This window comes from Geotrypetes seraphini, chromosome 5, assembly GCF_902459505.1.
Source record: "Geotrypetes seraphini chromosome 5, aGeoSer1.1, whole genome shotgun sequence".
Lineage (NCBI taxonomy): Eukaryota > Metazoa > Chordata > Amphibia > Gymnophiona > Dermophiidae > Geotrypetes > Geotrypetes seraphini.
This window is the reverse complement of record NC_047088.1, coordinates 244,862,780-244,887,252: the sequence shown is the minus strand read 5'-3', so window position 1 is coordinate 244,887,252 and position 24,473 is coordinate 244,862,780. Positions and strand designations below refer to the sequence as shown.

Here is a 24,473-nt window from a genome sequence, read left to right as displayed (position 1 = left end):
ACAATAGACAGATGCTGTACTATGCAACCGCAAATAAATAAAACCATACAGAAATCCTTCGCAATAATGAGAAATCTGAGACAAGTCCGGAAATTCTTTGAAAGTACACAATTCCAGCTTATAGTGCAATCCCTAATTCTAGGATTGCTAGACTATTGCAACATCCTCTACCTCCCCTGCCCTGCCACAATGACCAAGCAACTACAAACAATCCAAAATACTGCTCTGAGACTCATCTACTCATTGAGGAAACAGGATCATATCACAGAGGCTTACATCAACTCACACTGGCTACCAATCCAAGAAAGAATACTATTTAAATTCTACTGCATGATATTCAAAACCCTAAAAGGAAACAGCCCAGCCTACCTAAACAATCGCCTCATCCAAGCAACCTCAACCAGACATAGAAAAACGCACTCCCCATTCACAACTCCCCCGATCAAGGAAGTAAAACGGACAAAACAATACGATGGCCTCCTAGCCACTCGAGCCGCAAAACTAGATAACCAAATCTCCAACCTACTGTTAACCACCCCAGACTACAAGATTTTCAGAAAAGAAATAAAAACTATACTCTTCAAGAAATTCCTGAAACAGTCCTAACTTCATTTACTCTTAACAACTCTAGAAATGACAATTGTTCTTCCATTGTAACCCCCATTTTTTATATCTTTTGTAACCCCCATTTTTATATCTTTTGTAATCCGCCTTGAACCGCAAGGTAATGGTGGAATAGAAATCTCTAATGTAATAATGGTGGCATCTCCTCACAATGACCTTAAATATGACTGCTTGGTAAAGACAAATTGAGACTAGAGAATGACACAGGGATAAATTGGCCCCATCTCAGCAGGAACTCAATTTCTCCGTCCCCGTGATTATTGTCGCTGTCCCTGCCCCTGCCCCATTCCTGCAAGCTCAGCCTTAACCGTACAAGCCTTGAACACTTATGATTTTAAAGTGTTTGAGGCTTGTGCAGATGAGGGCGGAGCTTGCAGGAACAGGTCAGGAAAAGGACTTGCGGGAACGGGAAAATGAGTTTCTACGGGGATGGGGGAAAATTTGTCCCCATGTCATTCTCTAATTGAGATGCCTGTGGTCCTTGAAACAAAGGGAAAGTGACAGTGATTGTCCAGGGTGACAGAGTCAGTGAAGGAGAGGACTCGACCTCATGTCACAGGAAATCTTACAGTTCGTTGTTGTAACCACCAAGCCACCACTCTTCTCATGATTTGAACAAATACATTCCACTGAGTTGGCTGGAAAGACACATGTGACATATAAGAAACCTCAGTGATTTATATTCCCTTCGGCATTTGTATGCGGTTGTCTCACCCCAACTATAGGGTGTGGAAACTGCTTTTGGCAGAACTATTCTGAAAACTGTGCCTGCCTGTTACTGCACTTTATTCTAATTAGAGGAGCAGACTTACTCACAGGCTTCCAATTATCCAAAAGAGCTTACAGTCTAATTCAGTACTTAAGGCCTTGGCCTTTACTCCCAGTCCTCAAGGGAATCCAGCATCTCTGGCTTTCAGGATATCTGTAATCAGATCCCATGTGCCTATCCCAAGCCCTTTTGAATTCAGACACAGTCTCTGTCTCCACCACCTCTTCTGGGAGACTGTTTCATGCATCTGCCACCCTTTCTGTAAAAAAGTATTTCCTTAGATTACTCCGGAGCCTTTCACCTCTTAACTTCATTCTATGCCCTCTCATTCCAGAGCTTCCTTTCAAATGAAAGAGACTCAACTCATGCACATTTACATTACGTAGGTATTTAAACATCTCTATCATATCTCTCCTCTCCCAACTTTCCTCTAAAGTGTACAGATTGAGATCTTGAAGTCTGTCCCCATACGCCTTATGACGAAGAACACACACCATTTTAGTAGCTTTCCTTTGGACCGACTCCATCCTTTTTATATCTTTTTGAAGGTGTGGCCTCCAGAATTATACACAATATTCTAAATGAGGTCTCACCAGAGTCTTATACAGGGGCATCAGTACCTCCTTTTTCCTACTGGCCATACCTCTCCCTATGCACCCTAGCATTCTTCTAGCTTTTGCTGTCACCTTTTCAACCTGTTTGGCCACCTTAAGATCATCCCATACAATCACACCCAAGATCATCACATACAATCACACCCAAGTCCTGCTCTTCTGTCGCACACATAAGTTTAAATTTGCCTGCTTCTGCTTTAAAGCGCTAAACAGACTTGCCCCTAAATACATAATTGACCTTTTCTCCTTCTCTGCCAACAGACACAAGAGAAGCTCTCATTCCTACTTCGTTTCCCCCCCCAGTTAGAGGTTGTAAACTGAAAAAACACCATGAACACCTTCTTTCACATCAAGCAGCATTGTGGGGTAAAGACCTAGATCAACTGCTTTCGCCCACTACTTATGAGGAATTCAGAAAACGTCTAAAAACTCAACTGTTCCTAAAGTATCTAGACAACTGACCCACTCATCTTCTTTTTCCTCCATAGTGATTCCTCTGTCCTATTAATCTCTTTCTCCTCAACAACGCATTTCTGGTCCTATTAACTCTCCTCTTCCCCCTCTTAAATTCAATCAATTTGTACCTCGCTTAATCTATTGTAAACCGCATAGAATTTAACGGTATTGCGGTATATAAACTGTTATTATTATTATTATTATTATAAGTTCTTCACCCCCTAAACTGTACCGTTCCCTCAGATTTTTGCAGCTCAAATCCTGCTTCTGTCACTGTTATTCTTTTTGGCCTGGGCAACTCACTTTATCTCCTGATGCTTTACGTCCTTGGCCTTCATTCTCAGCCCTTGAGGTCCACTAATGGCTCATGTTTTTGTGATTATCTGAAATGAATATGCATCACAGAGATTAAATGCAATGGAAGTAGCAGGTATTCAAAATCTCCTTCATACATATTCATTACAATCAGGGGTGTATCCAATTCTCCATTTCTGGGGGACCCAAGGGTGGACTGGGAGGCAACATTTCTTCCTCCTCCTTTCTTCTCCTCTACCACGCAAAACATACCTTTGCTTGCGAGGATGCCAAGGCCCTGCAAGCCAAATAGATACTATTCCCAAGGTACTCCCCTTCTGTTCTGGTGTAGATGGCTGAAGGAAGCGAAAGCTAGAAGGATGCTAGGTTGCATAGGGAGAGTTATGGCCAGTAGGAAAAAGGAGGTATTGATAGAGATGTTTAAATACCTAGGTAGCATAAATGCACATGAGTCGAGTCTTTTTCATTTGAAAGAAAGCTCTGGAAGGAGAGGACATATGATGAAGTTAAGAGGTGATAGGCTCAGGAGTAATCTAAGGAAATACTTTTTTACAGAAAGGATGGTAGATGCATGGAACAGTCTCCCGGTAGAGGTGGTGGAGACAGAGACTGTGTCTTAATTCAAAAGGGCCTGGGATAGGCACGTGGGATCTCTTAGAGAGAGGAAGAGATAGTGGATGCTTTGGATGGTAAGACTGGATGGGCCATTTGGCCTTTATCTGTCATCATGTTTCAATGTTTGGACAGAATTGGGTTATTTTAGTTTTCGTAAAAGAGATTAAAAACTTTATTTGATAATTTACATTCATTTTTGTTTTAGTAAATTTTACATTGTATACTGTAATTCTTTTATCATTATTGAAAGCTGGTATATGTGTGCTATTTAAATCATGTATTAGATTGAGGTTCATTTTCAAGAAAGATAAACATCCAAAAATGGTATAAAGGGGCAGACAGATGTTTTTCTTGCAAACTCTTCCAATTTGCTATTTTCAAAATCTATATTCTAGATGTATATCTATACTGTTCATCTGCAGTTCATTTAAATCTCAAGGGGTCATGATAGAGGCATGGTTTGGTTGGTACTAGAGTGGGCTTATGACTTGGATGTTTTTCTGCCATAATCAAACATTTTTGAATATGTCCAGGCGGGCATAAGTTAAACGTTTGGGGTTAAGCCTGTTTTAATAATGAATAAGTGCCAAAAAGGTGCCCCATGAAGGGATATAAGCATAACCCTTCCACACTTCTCCATGGTCACTGACCTCCTTCCAAACCCCCCCCTCCCCCAAGATATGTACAAAACAGTACATACCTCCCTGCATGACAGCTTTAGATGTCCTAGTAAAGCAGCAAGCAAGTTCCTGGAGAAGCCTGATGAGCAGTGTAGTCAACCATAGAGATGGGAACTCATATCCTTCTCCAACCACTACACTTATGGTGGAATCTGTGAGCCTTCCAAACTCCACCCAAATCCCACATGTGAACTGTCACCTACAGGGCAGACAGATAGGGTATCGTGTCTCAAACCTCACACACAGACACAGACACACACACACACACACGTCAAGGGATAGAAGATATATAGTTTAGGTGTCAGGAAGGTAGAGATAATTATAGTTTGGGGGTCAAGCTTTGGGAGGACATATGATGATTGTGTATCTGAAGGAAGGAGTCAGAAGATGGAACTATAGTAGAATTTATATTATCACAGCCTTTTTAAGAGATAGTGTGTCCAACTTGGAGCCCACAGTCTGCATTACTGCAACCAGGAATGTGTGATGTTCTGCTTGGAGCAGTGCAAATTGATATTTACCATTGGAGTTACCTTAGTAACTATCTTTCCGAGTCTCCAGTGCACTTAAATTTAGTTTATGTATTTATCCTACAGACCAACTGGCTGTGGGGTCCCCAGGAAAGCTTCAAGAAGCCCTTTTCTAGTCACTTTGTAATTGAAGATTAATAAGCACAGTGGATGTTCCATGTAGAAAAGTATATTAAAAGAATACTTTATTTTAATCTACCATGTTTTCCTGAAAATAAGACACTGTCTTTTATATTAATTTTGGGTCCAAAAAATGCACTAGGGTTTTTTTGTGTGTACAGCGATCATCTATCACCCATCCCCTTGTGCAGCATCTTTCTATCCCTCCCTCCCATCCACACCCCCTGTGTAGCAGAACCCCGAAAGCAATTTCATTATGTTGCATTAGATCTAATCTAATGTAAGCATTGTTCTTGTATGCCGCATCTTCCCTATAAAATAGAGCTTTAAATGGTTAACAAATAAACAAATTATAGCTCATCCTTGAACTGAATTTCAGATGTCATAACATTTCTGAAATAAAAATGTCTTGAGATCTTTGTAGAACAGATAATACGAAGCCATTCACCCTATGCAGCAGAACCCTGACGACCTCGCCAACTGATCTCCCCTGTGCAGTATCTTTTTTATTTCTCCCTCCCAGCCCCCTGTGTAGCAGAACTGCCGGGGCCTTCTCTCTGCCGCATTACTGATGATGTCATCAGTGACACGGCGGCACAGGGAAGGCCTCAGCAGGAAAGGCCGCAGCAGCCTGTTCAGTGCTGCTGCCGCTGCTGTTTTGAACAGAGGTATGTCGGCCTCGTAGTGGGAGGGTTGGTGGGGTTCTGCTGCGTGGGATGGGAAGGAGGGATGGTAAGATGTTGCAGAAGGGGATGGGTGAGGGGAGGAAAGATGCTACACATGGGGGGAGGAGGGGAGAAAGTGCTGCCAACTGCAAATTGGGGTGTGTTGGGGACATTCGGGAGGAGCTTCAGGGGTCAATCCAACTAGGGATATTTTGGGAGGTGGGTCTTAGTTTCGAGGAAACACGGCAGCACCAAGCATATTCTCATGAAGAAATTCTACATAAGTTTGGGTCTAGGACAATTCAGCGTGGCCATTTCAATGCTGAATCAATCATGATGAATTTTCCTACACCCTGCTGTCAGCTCAGGGGCATCATAGCAGCACCTGACCTTGTTTAGGGGGCAATGCCCTCCATACACCCCCCCAAACCAGGGATGCCCCTTACTCTTCCCCACTGCTCGAGTGTCACCCCCTCCCTCCCACTGCCGTTACTGTATACCTCTTGAAAAGTTTGCTGGCTCAAGGAGCATCTTCCTCCTACTTGCACCGGCCTTGGCTCCCCTCTGACACGACGTCCTTGTCCAGTGACTAGGAAGTGACGGCGGAAGGGAGCCAAGGCCGGCGAAGCAAGGGATGGAAGATGCTGCTCATGCCCGCAAACTTTTCAAGAGGTAAGGGGGGCAGAGAGGCACTGATGCCCCCTGCAAAATGGCATGGGGAGGGGCAGTCCACACCCCCGCTCCTCTTTACTATGCCACTGGGGCAGAGAGGAGGAGAGGCATCGATGGTGATGTGGAGAGGACGATTCAGCGCAGACGTGATGAAATATCCCACGTTGAAATGGCCACGATGAATCGTCCCATTCAGCAGAAGTTCTGTAGATAATATAGTATGGATGATTCTTATCTTTATCATGGGGTGGTTCAGTTGAGTCATATTGGCCCCGACTCTATAAAGACACTTAAAGTTAGGCGCCTGGATCAGCATACCTAGGCAATCTAGGTGCCTAACTTTAATTACTTAAAAAGCTTAATTGGCACCTCGTAACTGACTTTAATTGGTCGGTAGGTGCCTACCACTTTGAGGTAGACGCCTAGTCCAATGCAACTTCTAGAAAGTAAGCATGGTTAGGGGCAGATTGTGGGCATGTTTGGGATGTAGGTGCCTGTTTTGGACTTAGGCGACGATGTTTAAGCCAAGAAAACCCTAGCCTAAGGTTTGGACACCTACTGGTGCCTAAGTCCACGTTAGGCACTGCTAGACACAATTCTATAAACAGCTAACGGCACCTAACTTAAGACTGACATGCACTATGCGCCGCTTTCCTTGGTGCCTTTTATTTTAGGTGCTGTTTATTGAATCAGGATAGAAAAAGGGCATCTTTTTGGTGGGTGAATTTGTGTACAATGCACCGATATGAAAGAATTAATGCAGAATGTAGGGGTTTTAGTAGTGTATTTAATAAAGTTTGGAGCCCATTGACTAATTTTGTGTAATTATAATAATGTTTATCTTTTCTTTCCTTCTGTTAAATTACCTTTACACATCCAGGGGAGGAGGAGGTTGGAGGGTGGGGATTAAATATTGATGATGACATTTGGGTAACTTATTTTATTTTCATTTACATTCTATAATATGTTATGTTATTATTAAATATAGGGAATCTAGAAAATCTTGAATGATAAATATGTTACCCATATAGCTAATAGTGCATTGTACATAACAATTATTGTTCTTTTATTTGTATCAATAAAGATTTAAAAAAAAAAAAAAAAGGGCATCTAGGGCTGTAATAAAGGTGTTTATTTACAGAACATGTGGTATGAGGATTCATCTCTGGTCTCCCCCTCCCCCCCCCCCCCCCCCCCACAGTGGATGAGCCTTGGGTGAAGGTGACTGGGTAACAGGAAACTGTACAGAAAGCAGTCCACAAGCTGTAACTTGCCTTTTTAACCTTTAGGTTGCTGTACAGGATGTGACCGAAGCTGTAGCCGGAGCCAACATTCTGGTCTTCGTTCTTCCCCATCAGTTTATCGGCCGTGTCTGTGATCAGTTGGTCGGGCACATAAAACAAGGGGCATTTGGGATTTCGCTGATTAAGGTAATGTGTGTGTGTGTGATGCCAAAAGCTGAAGACCTAGGTTAAAAATGGAAGCTCAGCAAACACTGCACTGACAGATTGTTTTCCAGATGAGTCCAGCCTCACCTGCGTATGTTCCAGTTTAGCAGGAACTTGTCCAACTCAGGGTGTAACGTCTCCGATCAAAACTTTTAAATAGACGCTGCATGCGTCTCAAACATGTTAGCTGAAAAGTGAAACGCTGGCCACCGTCGGTGTACCGATCATCTAAGTTAAGTTGATAAGGTGTTTTTTTATCTATCACCCAGTACATTCATTTTTTACACTCTAAAACAGTGCATTGTCCTTTTAGTCTAAGGAGGTTTTTTGAGCCATTGAGGTGAACGCTCTACCACCTTTATTCCACCATTGTGGAGGTGGGAGGGCCCTTGTCTGAGGCTTTTTCCTCCATTGAGAACGGATGATTAAACCTGCACTTTGAATTTTATATACTCTCAGACAGTGTACATCTAACTTGTGTGTAAGTGTTAATTTATATGCATAAGTAGGAAGCCATCAATTCACTAAGCAGAAGAAGAAACACCGATTGGGTTTGCCGATCCGAAATGAAGCGACTGCTGAGGACCAGTTGCTTACTGTCCATGCTGACTCTCCTGCTCTCTGCTACCTTGAAATCCCAGTGTCGAGGTTACAGCCCCAACAATGAAAATAAAAAAATATAAAAATGTAAAATATTTATACATATGCATACGAACTTCCTTATATTCTGCAAAAAGCGCAGTGCTAAGCCATGGTTTTAACCCACGAGTTTAAAGTGTGTTTTGTTCTATAATCTGGCTGCACAAAAATGATTCCTTTTAAAATGTTCACTCATAGGGCCAGCAAGTAAAGTGCAGCCACCCCTCCCCCTTTATTTTAAGCTCACTTGTGCGAAGAGCAAGCGCATGCGCAAATGGCATCTACAACCAACAAGGATAATCTGCGCATGCATCTCAATCGATCTACAGCGATCCGAGGGATTGCTTGTGGGCATGCGTCAGATCAGATCATTTGCACGCTGAATCTGTAGTGAGTCAGTCGCTCGGCAAAACTTGGCTGCGAATCGCCCAACAATGATCCAGATCGATAAGTTTAGTGAATCTAGGCCTAAATCAACACAAATTACGAGGCATCGGCACTTAACTCATGCTTCTGATCCGAAAGCTTGAACACGCAGAAGTGCTTTTATCTTCTTGCTAATTGCCAGCTAATGCAATGCTAATCTTTCTTGTTAACAGGGAGTTGACGAAGGTCCAGAAGGCCTGAAGCTCATATCAGATATTATTCGGCAGAATCTTGAAATTGAAGTTAGTGTTCTGATGGGGGCCAACATTGCCCGTGAGGTGGCTGAGGAAAAATTCTGCGAAACAACAGTTGGTGAGTTGTCCTTTATAGCGAATGGTGGATGGATGGCTGGGGGTGACAGAAATTAAGCTGTAATGTGGTTGATTTTACGAGTGCTAAAGTCTCGTGGTTTCTGCTTCTTTGTCAGTGTCTAATCTATGCTTTATTATTTGCTCGCTGCTCTTGTGTGTCTTCTGTCTGCTGCTGCTCTTCCTCCTCTTCTTTCGCCTTCTTTCTTCTACCTTTCCCGCAGGGATTCTTCGGTGCTTCCCTCTCTCTCTCTTCTCCCACCTCTTGTGCTTATTGGTGCCCTGGGGTGTAAAGTCGCAGCAAATTGAAAGTAAAAGACATCTCTTTCAGTTTGTAGCTGCTTCGGCTACAAACTTCTCCGGCCCTCGAGTTCGGGTAGGGGTGGGGGCGCTAAGATTCTCACCCGAGTAGTTTTCATTTCTGACTTTCCATGATATGTAGGGAGCTGACTTTTTAAAAAATGAATGTATGGGCTCTCTAGTAGTTTTAATGCTTTACGTGTAATGTTAAATATCTCGTAGTCCGTAATCTTTTCATTGCCCTCCAAGTTTTCAGGGACCTTTTATATTAAAAGGTGGTAAAGAAAAAGGAGACCTGCTGCCCTTCCTATGCCTCCTTTAAAGATCCAGCTATAGAACTTAAGTGATAAGTTTATAGACTATGCCTAAATGGTGTTATATGTGTAATTAATGCTGATTAAGGGCCTTTATTGGCAGTTAAAGGCAATTAACTCATTTAAACATACCCAAGTTATCAGGTGGTAATGGGAACAGTTAAGTGAATTGTACACCAGGGAGGGAGGGTTCTCGAGTGGGCAGACTTGTTGGGCCGCCGTCCCTCTTCTGCCGTCTTATTCTATGTTTCTATGTTTCTAGGCTGTTCTCATAGTCATAGTATGGACTGATGGACATATTCAGAAACTGTTGATCTCCTAAATTTATGCTCCTAAGTTAACCTCCTAAATTTATGTCCTATTTTCAGCCAGACTTAGGAGCATAACTTTTCAGCTGAAAACTCATCTTAATTTATGAGCTTAAAAATTATATAAATTTAGGCCCGCCATTTGTTTGCCTAGATTTATGAGCCTAGTACTGAAAACCAGTATTATGCTCCTAAACTTTTTTCCCCACACTAAATTCACCCCTATTGCCCAGGGGTGTAGCCTTGGGCCCACCCAGCAGCGCTGCACCCTTGAAAGTACTGGCATAGAGGGAGCAAGTTGAGCTCAGGAGGCTCCCATGGTCCTTCTCTCTCCATACCTTAGAAACATAGAAACATAGAAATAGACGGCAGATAAGGGCCACGGCCCATCCAGTCTGCCCACCCTAATGACCCTCCCCTATCTTTCCTCTGTGAATAGATCCCACATGTTGATCCCATTTGGCCTTAAAATCAGGCACGCTGCTGGCCTCAATCACCTGAAGTGGAAGATTATTCCAGCGATCAACCACCCTCTCAGTGAAAAAGAATTTCCTGGTGTCACTGCGCAGTTTCACACCCCTGATTTTCCATGGGTGCCCTCTTGTTGCCGTGGGACCCTTAGGTTGCTGGCAGCAATTCCCACAGTCCCACTGCTAACCCAGAAGCCTCCCTTCTAACGCGTTCTGCCCAGGCAAAAAAAGCAGGAAGTTGCATCAAGTGAGGGCAGTACTTAGCAGAGGGTTAGGCATAGGCAGCCAATAGGAATTGCTGCTGCTGGCAACCCTTTGATGTAAAGGTTTGGAAGAGAGAGAAGGAGAAGCAGGACTGTGGGGGGGGGGGGAGAGATTCACGCTGACAGAGAAATTCATGGGATGGAGGAAAGAAAAGAGATGCTGCATATGGAGGAGGGGAGAGAGGTTTACTTGTTGGATATGGGGGTGGGGAGGAAGAAATGTACGGTTTGAGGGAAAGAGGATTGTTGGAGGAAGGGGAGGTGAGATGGGAGGGACAGAGAGATGTTGGAGGGGTAGGAAGATTTGTTGGACCTGGGGCACAAGGAAGAGAGAGAGATGTTGACAGTGGGCGAGAAGGAAGAGAGGCTAGTCATGGGATAGAGGAGAGGAAGGGAGGGAGAGATTGGAAGGAGGGGGAAGGGAGAAAGAGGGAGATGTTGGATCCAGGGACAGAAAGGGGTGAGGGAGAAATGATTGACAATTGGAGGAAGACTAGAGAAGGAAAAATGCTTTTATCATGGGGGAGGAGGCTGGAAGGAAGAGAGAAGGGGCAGGAAGATGTCAGGCTAGAGAGAGGAGAAAGAGGGAACAGGTGTTGGGCTAGAAGGTTACACTGGAAATGGTGTAACTATGTGGGAGAAGCTAAATTGGGGGGGGGGGGGGGGTGAGCAAAGACACAAATGAGGAAGGTAGTAATTCCAGGAAGTACAAATATGGTAAAGGGGAGTTGATTAAAGATGAAATGGAATGGAAGGAGTGGGAAGGAGTGAGATGGGGAATGGACAAACTAGTTGGTAAGAGACGGAGATGGTATTTGATAGCTGAAAAGTAAAAAGAAGAAGGATGAAATTTAAGTGACCAGAGAGGTAGTAAAGAAAAAAGGAGAGAAAAGAGTTAAAAAGGAAAGATCATTTTGGGTCTCATTTTCAAAATAGACAGACGTCCAAAAGACAGCATAAAACAGCACTTGGACATCTTAGTAGTCAAAATATCCAAGTGGGTATTTTTGAAACTAACTTTTTAGACGTCTTTCTAGTCGTTTTGTCTCCAGTGCATCCAAATCTTAAGGGGGCATGAGAGATGTGTTTTGGGTGGGCTTAGCATTTGGACATTTTACAGTGATAGTTAAAAACATTTTACAAAACATCCAGGACACAGTTTTGGACATTTGTGTTTAGATCTGTTTTTTTAAAATGAATAAGGGACAAAATGGTATCCAAACTGACAAGATGACTACTGGAGGGATGAAAATATGGCCCCCACACACTTCCCCAGTGGTCACTGACCCCACCCCCACCCCTCGAATATCTGCATGAAATAATACAAATCTGTCTTTATGATAGCTGCAGATACTATGGCCAGTCCTAGCAGAGCTGCAAGCAGGTCTCTGGAGTAGCCTGGTGGGCAGTTCAGTGGATTGCAGAGAAGGAGACCCAGGCCCATATGCCACCCTAACTGGTACAATTGTGGAAAGTGTAAGCCTACCAAAACCCTCTAAAAAAGCACTGTACTGCCATCTAGGTGACACTTGCAGACATAAGGGCTATTGGGGTGGTGGACAGGTGGGTACAGTAGATTTGGGGGGAGTTTTGGAGGGCACCCTTAATGTAAAGGGTACCTGGCACCCTTAATGTGAAGTTCACAGCAGCACCCCTTAGGGTGCCCCACTGCTCTGCTGGCATGTCTGTGTTGCCAGTCCATTAAAAATGCTGGCCCTTCCTACATGCAAATAGCTTGCTTCGGACATTTTTAATTTGGACATTGTTTCAATAATGGCAAGAAATTAGACGTCTAGCTGGGCCATTAAAAAAAATAAATAAAAAAATAGATGTATTCTAGGTTTGAAAATGGACATTTTCTCCACCCAGTTTTTGAATGGTTTTCTCAAAACATCCAAAGTTGGACTTAGACATCTTATCGACAATGTTCCTCCACTTCAAAGACAGGTGTAGTGAGGGAACAGAACAAGACAGCAGAGAGATGACAAATGGTCAGCAGCCACTCGAAGGAGAATTAGCAGAAGACAGGAAAGCAGAAAAGAGAACCACCATGATGGAAAAATAAAATGCCCAGAACAATGTATGTGATTATGATAACATAAGTGGGTGTAAGGCACAGACCCTCGACAGCCTCTTTTTTGGGCTATGCATCAAGTATACACCCAGAGCTGTTCCTATCACAGGTCAGGATTCTCAAAATCCCTGCATTATAAAGCGACGGTCTGCTAACGCAGCCGTTTTGATAGCGAATCTAAAAAAGCGAGACAGTCTCAAAAAATTGCGCAAGCAAATGAGGTCGGCGGACAGCAGCAAAGATTTGCTAAATTTGCATTTGCCCATCGCTGGTGCAGAAAAAACGCTGTCAAAGAAACCTCCCCAAAAAACAACAGCGGGAGAGATACTCAATCTCTCCTGCTGTCAACCAGCAACCCCACCCCCTGCAGCAGGTGAGATACCCACTGCCCTAAAATGCCCACTGACCTAAAATCCTGGTTGCGACTCCCCCTGCAGCAGGAGAGATGCTCACACTCTCCTGCTGTCTTAAAATCTCTGCCACGATACGCCCCCCTCTCCCTGCAACGGGAGAGATGCCCACTCTCCCCTTCTGGCCAGTGAGCCCCTCCCACATCTCCGCTGCCCCCATCCCCCTTACCTCAAATAGATAACCTGGAGGGACGTGGACTCCCTCCTCCCAGTTGCCTGCATCATCTAAAATGGGCCTTCCCCTCCCCGGTGCATTTTGTGATGCACTGAGGCCTGAGGCTCTGATTGGCCCAGGTTGTATAGGGCCCCTCCCCAAGCTGGACTACACTCTCTTGGCTAAGCAGTCTAGAGCTACACTAGAACTCCTGTGAGGAAGTGTACTTAAGGAGACCTGAGTTTCTTTTATCCACTTTGTCAAGGTGATCTATCTCAAGTTTTATCTTATTATTTATTATTCTTAAAATTTAAGGATAAAAGAATTGTCTTCATTCAGATTTTGTCAACACAATACAGTACACAGTTTAAATAATAATTACTATAAGAATAGGAATAAATGAATAGGTTAGAACTTGAGATAGATCAGATCCTTTTCTGGTCCCTGTAATATAGTTTAATATTGCCTATAATACCTCTGCCATTTGTATAGAGAGCCACACATATTTGATATAGAATCTGTGGTTGCTATTATTTTTTTGTTGTACAGGATGTAAAAATAGGGAGCATGGTCAGATCTTCAAGGAACTGATGCAGACACCAAACTTTCGAATCACAGTGGTGGAAGATTGTGATACCGTGGAAATCTGTGGAGCCTTGAAGGTTAGCGATCTAAGGATAATTTGTTAAATGGCATAAATTTTTAGATGTAACAAATCAGTTGTGGATTTCAGTAGGCGAGATTCTCAGGGCCAAGCTTTACTTTGGTTCTTTCATTTCCGCCTTGAACAATATATAATGTATAATGTATTCGAAATTAATTTTCCTATGAACTGTTTTCCTACCTTCTTCTACTCTATGTTTATAACCTAACTAATTTATTTTTCTCAAGTACTTTAGCAAGAATGTGAGCCTTTGGGACAGTCAGGGAACTCTAAGTACTTTCTCTTCATCTTAATTAATCTTACTTATTGCATTTCTTCTGTTTCTACTGTAAACCGCTTAGAACCTCACGGTACAGCGGTATATAAGAAATAAAAATTATTAATTATTATTAAGTTGATATGGCCAACTGTAGCAGGTCTTCTCCATGGACAGCAGGATACAGGTAATTAAAGCATGGCTAGTCACCAGGGGACCCCCACGCAGAAAAGCTTCTCTAACTTAGTAAATACAGAAGCTTGTGAGTTGCTTCACTGTGCGTACCTGCTGAGTCCCACCTGTTGCTCTCATGCGGTACAATATCAATCTTTGTATTCGTCTGAGTGGAATACAGTGCCTTGGGCAGGCAGATGGGTATGTGAGGATTTGTATCCTGCTATCCATGAAGAATACCTACTAAAGGTAAGTACAAAATTTGTTTTTTCTGAGGATAAGCGGGATTGCAAGTCTTCATAGCCTCCAGCAGAAAAAAGGTTGTGGTAAGAGTGGATAGCGTAGCTGGTTTTAAGGGTTGGACAATTTCCTGGAGGGAAAGTCCATGGTCTGTTTTTGAGAGGGACATGAGGGAGGCCACTGCTTGCCCTGGATCGGCAGTAAGGAGTGTTGCTGCTCCTTAGGTTTTGGCCGGGTGCTGGTGACCTGGATTGGCCACCATGGGGGCGGGCTACTGGGCTTGATGGACCATTGGTCTAACCTAGTGAGGCTATTCTTATGTTCTTATATTTGGTGGCAACCAGCCTTTTTACTCTTTTTACTTATAAATGCAGCAGAAATGGGCCTAGGTGAAATGAAGCTGGATTGTAATCCCCCAAAGAGATTCTGCAGGGTGGTTGCTTGTGCTGGTTAAGATTTTGAAGAGGTGTGGGAGGTGAGGAAGGGAGGGCATGAGCATGACATGGGGGTGGAGAGGTGCTGGTGCCCCCATCAAGATGGCATCCAGGGCAGTCTTCCCCCCCCCTTACTATGTCACTGGGTAAACCACCCTGCTAATAGTCTGTCAAGAAACCATCACATACATGGCAACCCCCATAAGTTTCGAGCAGGGACTGTCTTCTTTGTGACTGTACAGCACTGCGTATGTGTGGTAGCGCTATAGAAATAATTAATAGTAGTAGTAGTAATAGTAGGGAACTGACTGACCAAACCAACAGTTGTATCGGGAGTCCTTTTCTAAAGAAGTGGGCTATGAACGGATGACTGGATGTCCACATAACAGCCTTGTAAATTTCATCCCATTGAGGTTGATCCCAGTATATCTCGTATATTCATGCCATATTTAATTTTTTTTTTTGTAAATATATATTCCATTAATCCATTCATAATGTCATTAGCAATTTTTCTATCTAGAAGATCTTAAGCTCTTATCACAGATGCTTGGTTTTGCATTTCTCAAAACTGTGAAGATGGAGTGAGCTGCAGAAGACGGTAGTTTAAGTTTTTCACATGTGGACAGCTGATTCTCTAACCCTGGCTCTTATAAAGCTGTGAAAAAGTAATCCACTGGATCAATATAGTTCAAATCCAACTGTATGTTGTTTAGGACGCCTCAGCCCCACCACTCCACCACTGTAATAGATTTATTATAACAGCGGGAAGGCTGTGTGGTGCCTCATCATCGGCGGTCCATTTTTTAATTTTTAATTTTAATTTTATTTTTGAATGTTTTTATGGTGAATCATAAATATTGCAATCTTTAATGCTAATGCTAAATCTAGTAAAAGTATAAATATGACATGTTTCGCACTACACGAGTGCTGTTTCAAGGGTCTCCCGGGGCTGCCGCTGTCATCCGACTCCTGTTTTTAATTTTTTCAGTGATGGGCCATCACTGAAAAAATTAAAAAAAATTAAAAAAAAAAATTAAAAACAGGAGTCGGATGACAGCGGCAGCCCCGGGAGACCCTTGAAACAGCACTCGTGTAGTGCGAAACATGTCATATTTATACTTTTACTAGATTTAGCATTAGCATTAAAGATTGCAATATTTATGATTCACCATAAAAACATTCAAAAATAAAATTAAAATTAAAAAATGGACCGCCGATGATGAGGCACCACACAGCCTTCCCGCTGTTATAATAAATCTATTACAGTGGTGGAGTGGTGGGGCTGAGGCGTCCTAAACAACATACAGTTGGATTTGAACTATATTGATCCAGTGGATTACTTTTTCACATGCTATTGATTTATACTGGATTAAAGTCTTGTTTATAAATTTATAGCCAGTGACTATCAATCTTATAAAGCTGTGGCAGAGGTTTCTGAGTTATTGGGGTATGCTCGCTTGTTCCAGTGGTGTCGGCTTCTCTGTGGGTTTGGGTTACTGTTCTCATTGCAATATTACTGTATGTTAACGTGAATACCTGGTAGAGAATGACACTGGGACAAATTTGTCCCCATCTCTGTGGGATCTAGCTCCAATCCCGTCCTATCCCTGCCCCAGCCCTGTAAGCTCTGTTCTCATCTGCACAAGCCTTGAACACTTTAAAATCATAAGCGTTCGAGGCTTGTGCAGATGAGGACAGAGCTTAAAGGGACAGGGACAGGATGGTGATGTAGATAAGATTCTGTGGGTCAGGGACAAATTTATCCCTGTGTCAGTCTCTTGCAGAACCCAGTCCTTGGGATACAGTTATGATGAGTATTCATAAAACATATTTGCTTCCAATGAAGGCAGTGAATGCCAGTTTATCTCGCGCATATTCATTATCGATTTGCTAAAAACCAGACTGACTGAGTCCCTGGGACTGGTTTGAAAACTCTTCTAGTAGAGGCAGGAGGCATGCACAAGCAAGATAGGAGCTTACCCTGAGAATTTTGTGTCCGATTCTAAAGTGACTCAGTATGATGATAACACAGTTATCCAGGGGAGAGATTAAAACCTACCTGTTTTTCTTCTGGGGTCTAGAACATTGTGGCAGTGGGAGCTGGATTCTGCGATGGTCTTGGCTTTGGGGACAACACGAAAGCAGCAGTCATTCGCCTTGGCCTCATGGAGATGGCGGCTTTTGCAAAACTATTCTGCAAGGGACCAGTAGCCACAAGTACCTTCCTAGAGAGCTGTGGAGTTGCTGATCTAATTACCACGTGCTACGGGGGCCGAAACAGGAAAGTGTCGGAAGCCTTCGTAAAAACGGGAAAAGTAGGTGTTCAAGAAGAAGATGAGCATGTACAGGAGTGGTCTACCTTTGTCTATAGTTCAAAGAAGAGATTGGAACAACTTTTAGATGGCAACAAAGTTGGATTTTGATATTGTTTTTGCCCTCACCACCTCCACAGGGAGACTTCTATGTATATAACCCCTTTTCAATAAAGAGATTTTACAGCTACTCTCGAGTATTGCCCCCTTTCAACCTCATACCATGCATCCTTGTTCCAGCACTTTCTTTCTTTCCATAATTTCACCTCTTGCATTCTTGATAACCTCTGAGGAATTTGAATTTATCTTCCTGCTCTACACCTCTCCATATAGACTGCATAGATTTGATTCTTAAGTCTTTCTTTCTTTAGCCCTCTCTCCCAAGAGAGCTCAGAACAGGTTATAAATCAGATACTTCAGGCATTTTCCCTATGTGTCCTGGCGGGCTCACAGTTTATCTAATGTACCTGGGGTAGTGGAGCAGCGCTGGGTTTGATCCCATAACCTCAGGCTGCTGAGGGATTTTAGTATGGATTCGTCACATCTTAATTCTATAAACTTACACACACAACTTTACTTTCAGTGTGCAAGTTATAGAATACTGTTAATTATGCATGTAACTTGATTAACAAACTGCTAATTGTCATTAAAAGCCAATTGGCTTTAATTTGTGTTAATTGATGCTAATTAGCATGAATTAGCAGTTACTCAAGTAACTGTTCTGGCCAGCATGCCATAAAGTGGTCTATATATGGCACACAGAATTGGATGTCAGTATTTGGGAGCCAAACCAAGATGTGCATCTAATTAAATTGAGGCAATTAGTGCCAATATTTGGGTACTAATTGGCACCAGTTTGGGTTTGCACACGCCTCTTGTTATGCTCTAGTTTATAACAACATGCATGCCCAAATCTCATGGTGCGCCACCCAAAAGGGGGCATGGCCATGGGAGGAGTATGGGCAGGTCTGGGGCATTCCTAAAATTTTGCATGCAGTGCTATATAATGCTGGGGATGTGCGCTCAAGTGCCGAGAATTACACCTGGTTTCAGCAGACATAACTCCCGGTGCCCGAAACACTCAAAACTATTCTGTAATGAGCACTCATCTTTGAGTGTCCACTATAGAATTAACATTGAGTGCCAATTTCTTTGGCCCCAATTTTTAACTGCCATTTCCTGAATCTAGCTCTGTGTGTGCAAAATGCAAAGTGTGTATGTGCAGGAGGGCATTGGCCTGGGAGGGGCATGAGTGGGCCGGGACATGCCCAGCACTTGAATGCAGAGGTTATGGAATACAGTACTCCCCCCAAAATTCGTGGGGGTTCCGTTCCAAGAACCCCTGCGAATTTTGAAAAACCACAAATATGGTTTTTCAGCGGATCGAAGGCAGGAGAGGGCAGCTGGGGCGTTGATGGGTGCTTAAATTGTACTTACGAAGCCGGGCACATTTTCCGACCGCCTCTTCCTGGTACTGAAGTCATGGTTACACCAATCAGGAGCTGCTTTGATACGCCAGATAGCGTGTCAAAGCTGCTCCTGATTGGTGTAGCCATGACTTTAGTATATTACATTACATTACATTACATTAGTGATTTCTATTCCGCCTTTATCTTGCGGTTCAAGGCGGATTACAAAAAGGATCTATCTGGCCATTTCCAGAGGAATTATAGAATAGTTATGGAGTAGTCAACTTGGTTCATAGAGATGTGGCGTTTGGTTGTTTTAGAGAGAGAAGGGAGGCGTTAGGTTGATTTCGATTGTTGGATATTGGGGATTTTTTAAATAGTATGTTTTTTTTTTTCTTTTCTAAATGTTCTGTAGTCAGGGGTCGTTATCAGCAAAGTAGAGAGTTGGCGGTCTAATCTCACTGCTTGTGTGGCCAGGAGGCCATTATACAGTTTTTTTCCTTTTGACTTCTCTGATTGGGGGGTATGTGAGTGGAGCGTGGGTTCTCCTTTGTCTGGTTGAGGTGGTTCGGATTAGACGGTTGTTTAGGTATATTGGGCTGTTGTCGTTCATGGATTTAAATAGGAGACAGTAGAACTTGAATTGTATTCTTGCTTGAATTGGTAGCCAGTGTGAGTAAAGGTATGCCTCGGTGATGTGGTCATGTTTCCTCAGAGAGTAAATGAGTCTCAGGGTTGTGTTCTGGACTGTTTGGAGTTGTTTAATCATGGTTGCAGGGCAGGGGAGATAGAGAATGTTGCAATAGTCTAGGAGACCCAGCATTAGGGTCTGGACTAGGATCCAGAATTGAGTTTTGTCGAAGAATTTTCGCACTGGTCTTAGGTTTCTCATGATAGCAAAGGATTTCTGTATTATTTTATTGATTTGTGGTTGCATGGTACAGCATCTGTCAATCGTCATTCCCAGTAGTTTTAGAATGGATTCCATGGGGAATGTGGTAGAGTTGATTACTAGGTTTGTAATGGATGGTGTCTTATCATTTTCTAGGAGAATGAATTTTGTTTTTTTCTGAGTTTAGTTTCAGTTTGTGGTCTTTCATCCAAGATGTTATTGTTTCTAATGTTTTATGTATAGTGTCTGTCATGGAGGGTTTTAGTTGATCAAAAGGGAGAAGAATGGTGATGTCGTCTGCGTAGCTGTAGGAGATTATGTTTGATTTATCTAGACAGGTGCCGAGGGACGCGATGTAGAGGTTGAAGAGTGGGGGGGATAAAGCGGTCGAAAAATACTGCGAATTACTGAGTCCGCGATTTGAGTACCGCAAATTCATGGGAGTTTACTATACTAACAGTTATACACCTGATTGCCAGCAATGAGGTGTGAGCAGTCACCTGCTGGTGACAGGTCAGATGCACGCAAGACAACAGCGAGCAGACAAAAACGCCAAGACAAATCAGCGCAAAGATAATAGAGTGTGAGGCAATTGAGCACAAGGATAACTCAGCGCGAGGCAATTGAGCGTAACGATAACTCGGTGCAAGACAATTGAGCGCAAGGATAACTATGCGCAATGACAATTCAGCACGCCTCAAAATGGCACGTGGCGAACGAAGGGCACGCGCACGTTCAGCACGTTAACACGTGATCACGTCACCACGTTATCAGTATGGTTCCCTTGCCTCTTTGCGTTTTGAATATAAGTCACGTGAATGCATTTTCGTTACTATGGTTACGTTTCCTCTTTATATATGTGCTCAGAACAGTCCGCCTTCCTTTCGCTGCCTGACCGTGTCCGTTATAGGTAAAGCTCTGGTTTTGCTAGAACTTGATCTATAACGAATATTTGTCTTGCGCGGATTTTACTCGCCTCTGGTGAGAGCAACCATACTTCCACATTTCAGATTTCTTCATTTCCAGGTATGTTTATAGTTGTCTTCACGCTCAGTTGTCCTCGTGCTCATTTGACTTGCTCTCACTTGTCTTGCGCTAACTTGTCCGCGCACTGTTGTCTTGCGCACAATTGACTATGAACCTCACCCGCTACTGAGCTACCGTTAACTGTTTGTACCTAAGGCATTATCCCACTGCCTAAAATTAGGCAATCTGTGGAGAATTATCCCTGGTTTATATATCTTTGGCAACATGGTTTCCATATTATTTTTTGGATTAATAATAATTTGTTCAGAGGTGCGATGCAAAAGAGGAGAGCTCTAGAAAATACCAAATTTTGCCCCTCCCGCTTCATTGTTATCTAAAAGTTGGCCCATCTCTAGATCTATGACCTAATATATATGTAGTTAAAATGTAGAACTGTGTTAACCTTTTGGGCAAAAGACGTTTGACATTCCAGTGCCGCATATGGAACAAGGCAGTTGATGTAGAAATATTGAATTTTCAGTATGATGGACTGTCATCAGATGGGAGCAGCAGGCATCACTCTGCAAGCTCTTAGTGAGGGGTGCAGTTAAGAAAGGTTGGGGGGGGGGAGAAAAGCACTATGATCACAGGAAAAAGTGAAAGCCGTTTACAGGTATGGCTGTTGATGGGCACCCTTCCACCTTAGCCATTTGAAAGTCTTGTAAGAATAGAGCATGAGCTACTATGAATGCTTGGGGAAGCAGGGAGATTTTGCTATTGATGAAGGACCCTGAGGACAGTGCCAGCCATAGCCTGTATTTCTTGTACCATTTTTACTGTATTTACTTTGAAATATAAAAAAAAAACTTTTTGAAGGTACAGAATTAAGTGAGCTTGATCTTTTGTACCATAGCACGGGATTATGATATAACTTTGTGGTATTGTAGGTGGTATAGTAAGGGTGGGGGAGGGCAGCCTGACCCGGGCACCATCACCTCTCTGTCCCCCTACACCACACTTGCACCCCCCCATACCTCTTTAAATTTTCATCGGTGTGAGTAACTACTCTAGCCTGCTGCTTGTGCCGGCCTGGCACCCTCTGAAATCACTTCCGGGGGAAAGCCAGCGTGAGCAGGAGGCTGGAGAAGCTGCCCATGTTAGCGAAGATTTAAAGATGTACAGAGGTGAGAAGGGGGAGCATGAGTGTGGCATGTGGGGTGCAGGGGGGGGCGGGCAGAGAGGAGGGTGCCTCCCACCCTCACTTTGCCACTGAGTATTATCTAACCAAATTCTTTTATTAAAACGGTGTCTTGATTTGTTTGTGCAGTTTGTGTTTATGCTGCCAAAAGTAATTGTTTCATATTTCTCAGTCTATTGAGGAACTGGAGAACGAGATGTTAAATGGACAAAAGCTCCAAGGCCCTCAGGCGTCAGCAGAAGTTTATAAGATTCTAAAGCAGAAAAATATACTTGATAAGTAAGTAGCTGTTTTTCATTCTAGTCTTGCCCTTTCCATTCTGCTACTTTATTCTCTGAAGGAACCTTGAAAGTTGCTCTGGAGAATCGAGGTCAGTGGGGAGTAGAGGAGGGGCCTAACGGACAAAGCAGCTGGCTGAGAACCAGGGAAGTCGGCTTCAAATGCCATCGCTGCTCCTTTTAATCTTGGCCAAGCCACTTTACCCTCCAGTCCAAACTGTGATTGTAAACCCTCTAGGGAAGGAGTGTCAAAGTCCCTCCTCGAGGGCCACAATCCAGTTGGATTTTCAGGATTTCCCTATTGAATATGCATGAGATCTATTTGCATGCACTGCTTTCATTGTATGCTAATAGATCTCAAGCATATTCATTGGGGAAATCCTGAAAATCTGACTGGATTGAGGCCCTCGAGAAGGGACTTTGACACCCCTGCTCTAGGGACAGGGAAATCTAGTGGACCTGAATGCAACTGCACCTGAAAAAGACATAATCCGAATACATAAAATAAAAACGACTGTTCTAAAATACATGAGAAATGGACATCCAAGTACTGGCTATGTTCAGCATGAACAAAATGTCCAAACAATGAGGAGGACAAAACCAGGGACATAGACATCTTTGTGGCAACAGCGGAAAGTCCATATTACATATAAAATGCACACCAAACATTCAAAAGGAAGCAATACTGTAACCCATTGTCTTTTAAAAATAATTTTCAATAAATATCACACAATATGTCCACATCGTGCATATTTCCATAGTCACCAGGCTAGCTGGCCATCCAGATATTCAGCGGCACATAGCCAGTTCTCTTACTGAATATTGGTAGACAGCCAGCTACCATATATACTCTAATATAAACCCATCTGCGTATAAACCAAGATACCATTTTACCCCCCTTTTTAGGGGGAAATGGTAACTCAAATATAAACCCAGAGTTACCATTCCTCCTGTACATCCCCCAGGCATTCCTACCCACTCTCCCAGTGCTGTTCTTCAACTGCCCACAGCAGCAGTTCCACAGCTCTCAACCTTCTCCCTTGACCCGGTAATTTCCTCACCATTAGCTTGCCCCTCCTTCCCCCCTCCCATATTCTGCAGTAGGACCCCCCCAGGCCTACCATACTTCGCTGGTGGTCTAGCAGGGTGTTGGGGCAGGAGCGATTCTCACGAGACTGAGCTGCTGGAAGTCTTGGCATCCATTTTCAGCACTGAGAGAGCACAGGCAGGAACGGATGAGAATTGCTCCTACCCCAACGCCCCACTATACCACCAGGGAAGCACAGTAAGCCAGGGGGTTCTACCTCTGGGTCTGGGGGGAGGGTGGCCCATGCTTCTTCAGGGTGGGGTGGGGGTGAAGGGTTCATAGATGAAAGTGTGCAGGACAATCGCGCACGGACAAATGAGCTGAGACAAATGCACGCAGGATTAAAAGTTAAATTTAAAGCGCTCCGAGGGGAAAAATTACAGTTTCCTCTGTAAGTGTGTGTGGGGGGGTGTTTCCCCCCCTCAGAGCGCTTTAAATTTGACTTTTAATCCGGCGCGCTGATGTCCTGCGCACATTTGTCTCTGCTCATTTGTCCACATGCGATTGTCTGGTGCGCTTTAGTCCCATCACCGGGGTGAAGAGGGAGGGAAGGGCTGATGGCTGGTATTATTGCCAGTTCTGGGTGGAGAAGAAGGGATTCTCTTCAAGCATATACAGTAAGTATTGCTGAATTTTGGAGGGGAGGGTATATGCCTTCATTTTTCTGTTTGTGTGCCCTCTTTTAAAGTAATAGGGCAGCTGAAAATGTGCATAAAGATGTGGTTAAGTCTGTCGACAGAGGCTGCCCTGCTGCTTACTGACCTTTCTTACAGGCGGCTGACACTAGAATGGGCGAGTTTAACAGGTGGTATTTCTGCAGCCAAGATGGCTGTCAAAATATAGATAATTAAAAAGCAACCCATTTTTAAAATTCTTCTTCCGCTTCTTAAGCATTTTGTTGTCATTGCAGATTTCCATTGTTTGTAGCTGTTTACCAGATCTGCTATGAGGGGAAACCAGTGAAAGAGCTCATCACCTGCCTGCAGAATCACCCAGAGCACATCTAGCCCGACAAAAAGACTAACCCTCATATTCTCACTCTCCCTGCCTGCTGGATGAATATCGAAGAAGAGCAGCGGGATAGACAGACTAAATTGTCACACTTATCTGTTTGCATTTGCACAGTGATGTAGCTACAAAAATTATTACTATCAATTTTGTTTTGATGTAACAGATACCTTGTCTCATTGTATATTACCTACTTGAGGTCCTGAATGTTCAAAGAAAGGCGTAATGTTGCCATACTAGAACAGATCAAAGGTCCATCAAGCCCAGTATCCTGTTTATCCCAGGACAAGCAGGCAGCATATTCTTACTGATGGGTGATGGCACTGACAGAGCCCCGGTACGGACACTTCAAGAACTTGAAAAAAGTTCTTGACGCCTGCA

The 24,473-nt window shown here is 43.4% G+C and overlaps 1 protein-coding gene across 1 annotated transcript in view; it reads left to right on the top strand.

Annotated features, from left to right (window-relative positions):
- The window catches only part of LOC117361138 (glycerol-3-phosphate dehydrogenase 1-like protein), a 48,004-nt gene extending 23,745 nt beyond the window's left edge, over positions 1 to 24,259 (top strand). The window contains exons 3-8 of the mRNA XM_033946075.1: positions 7,350 to 7,490; positions 8,747 to 8,885; positions 13,724 to 13,836; positions 17,024 to 17,257; positions 21,892 to 21,998; positions 23,995 to 24,259. Coding sequence (XP_033801966.1) covers positions 7,350 to 7,490; positions 8,747 to 8,885; positions 13,724 to 13,836; positions 17,024 to 17,257; positions 21,892 to 21,998; positions 23,995 to 24,091 — 831 coding nt within the window. The 3' untranslated portion in view covers positions 24,092 to 24,259. The remainder of the gene's footprint in view (positions 1 to 7,349; positions 7,491 to 8,746; positions 8,886 to 13,723; positions 13,837 to 17,023; positions 17,258 to 21,891; positions 21,999 to 23,994) is intronic.
- Positions 24,260 to 24,473: the final 214 nt, after the last annotated feature.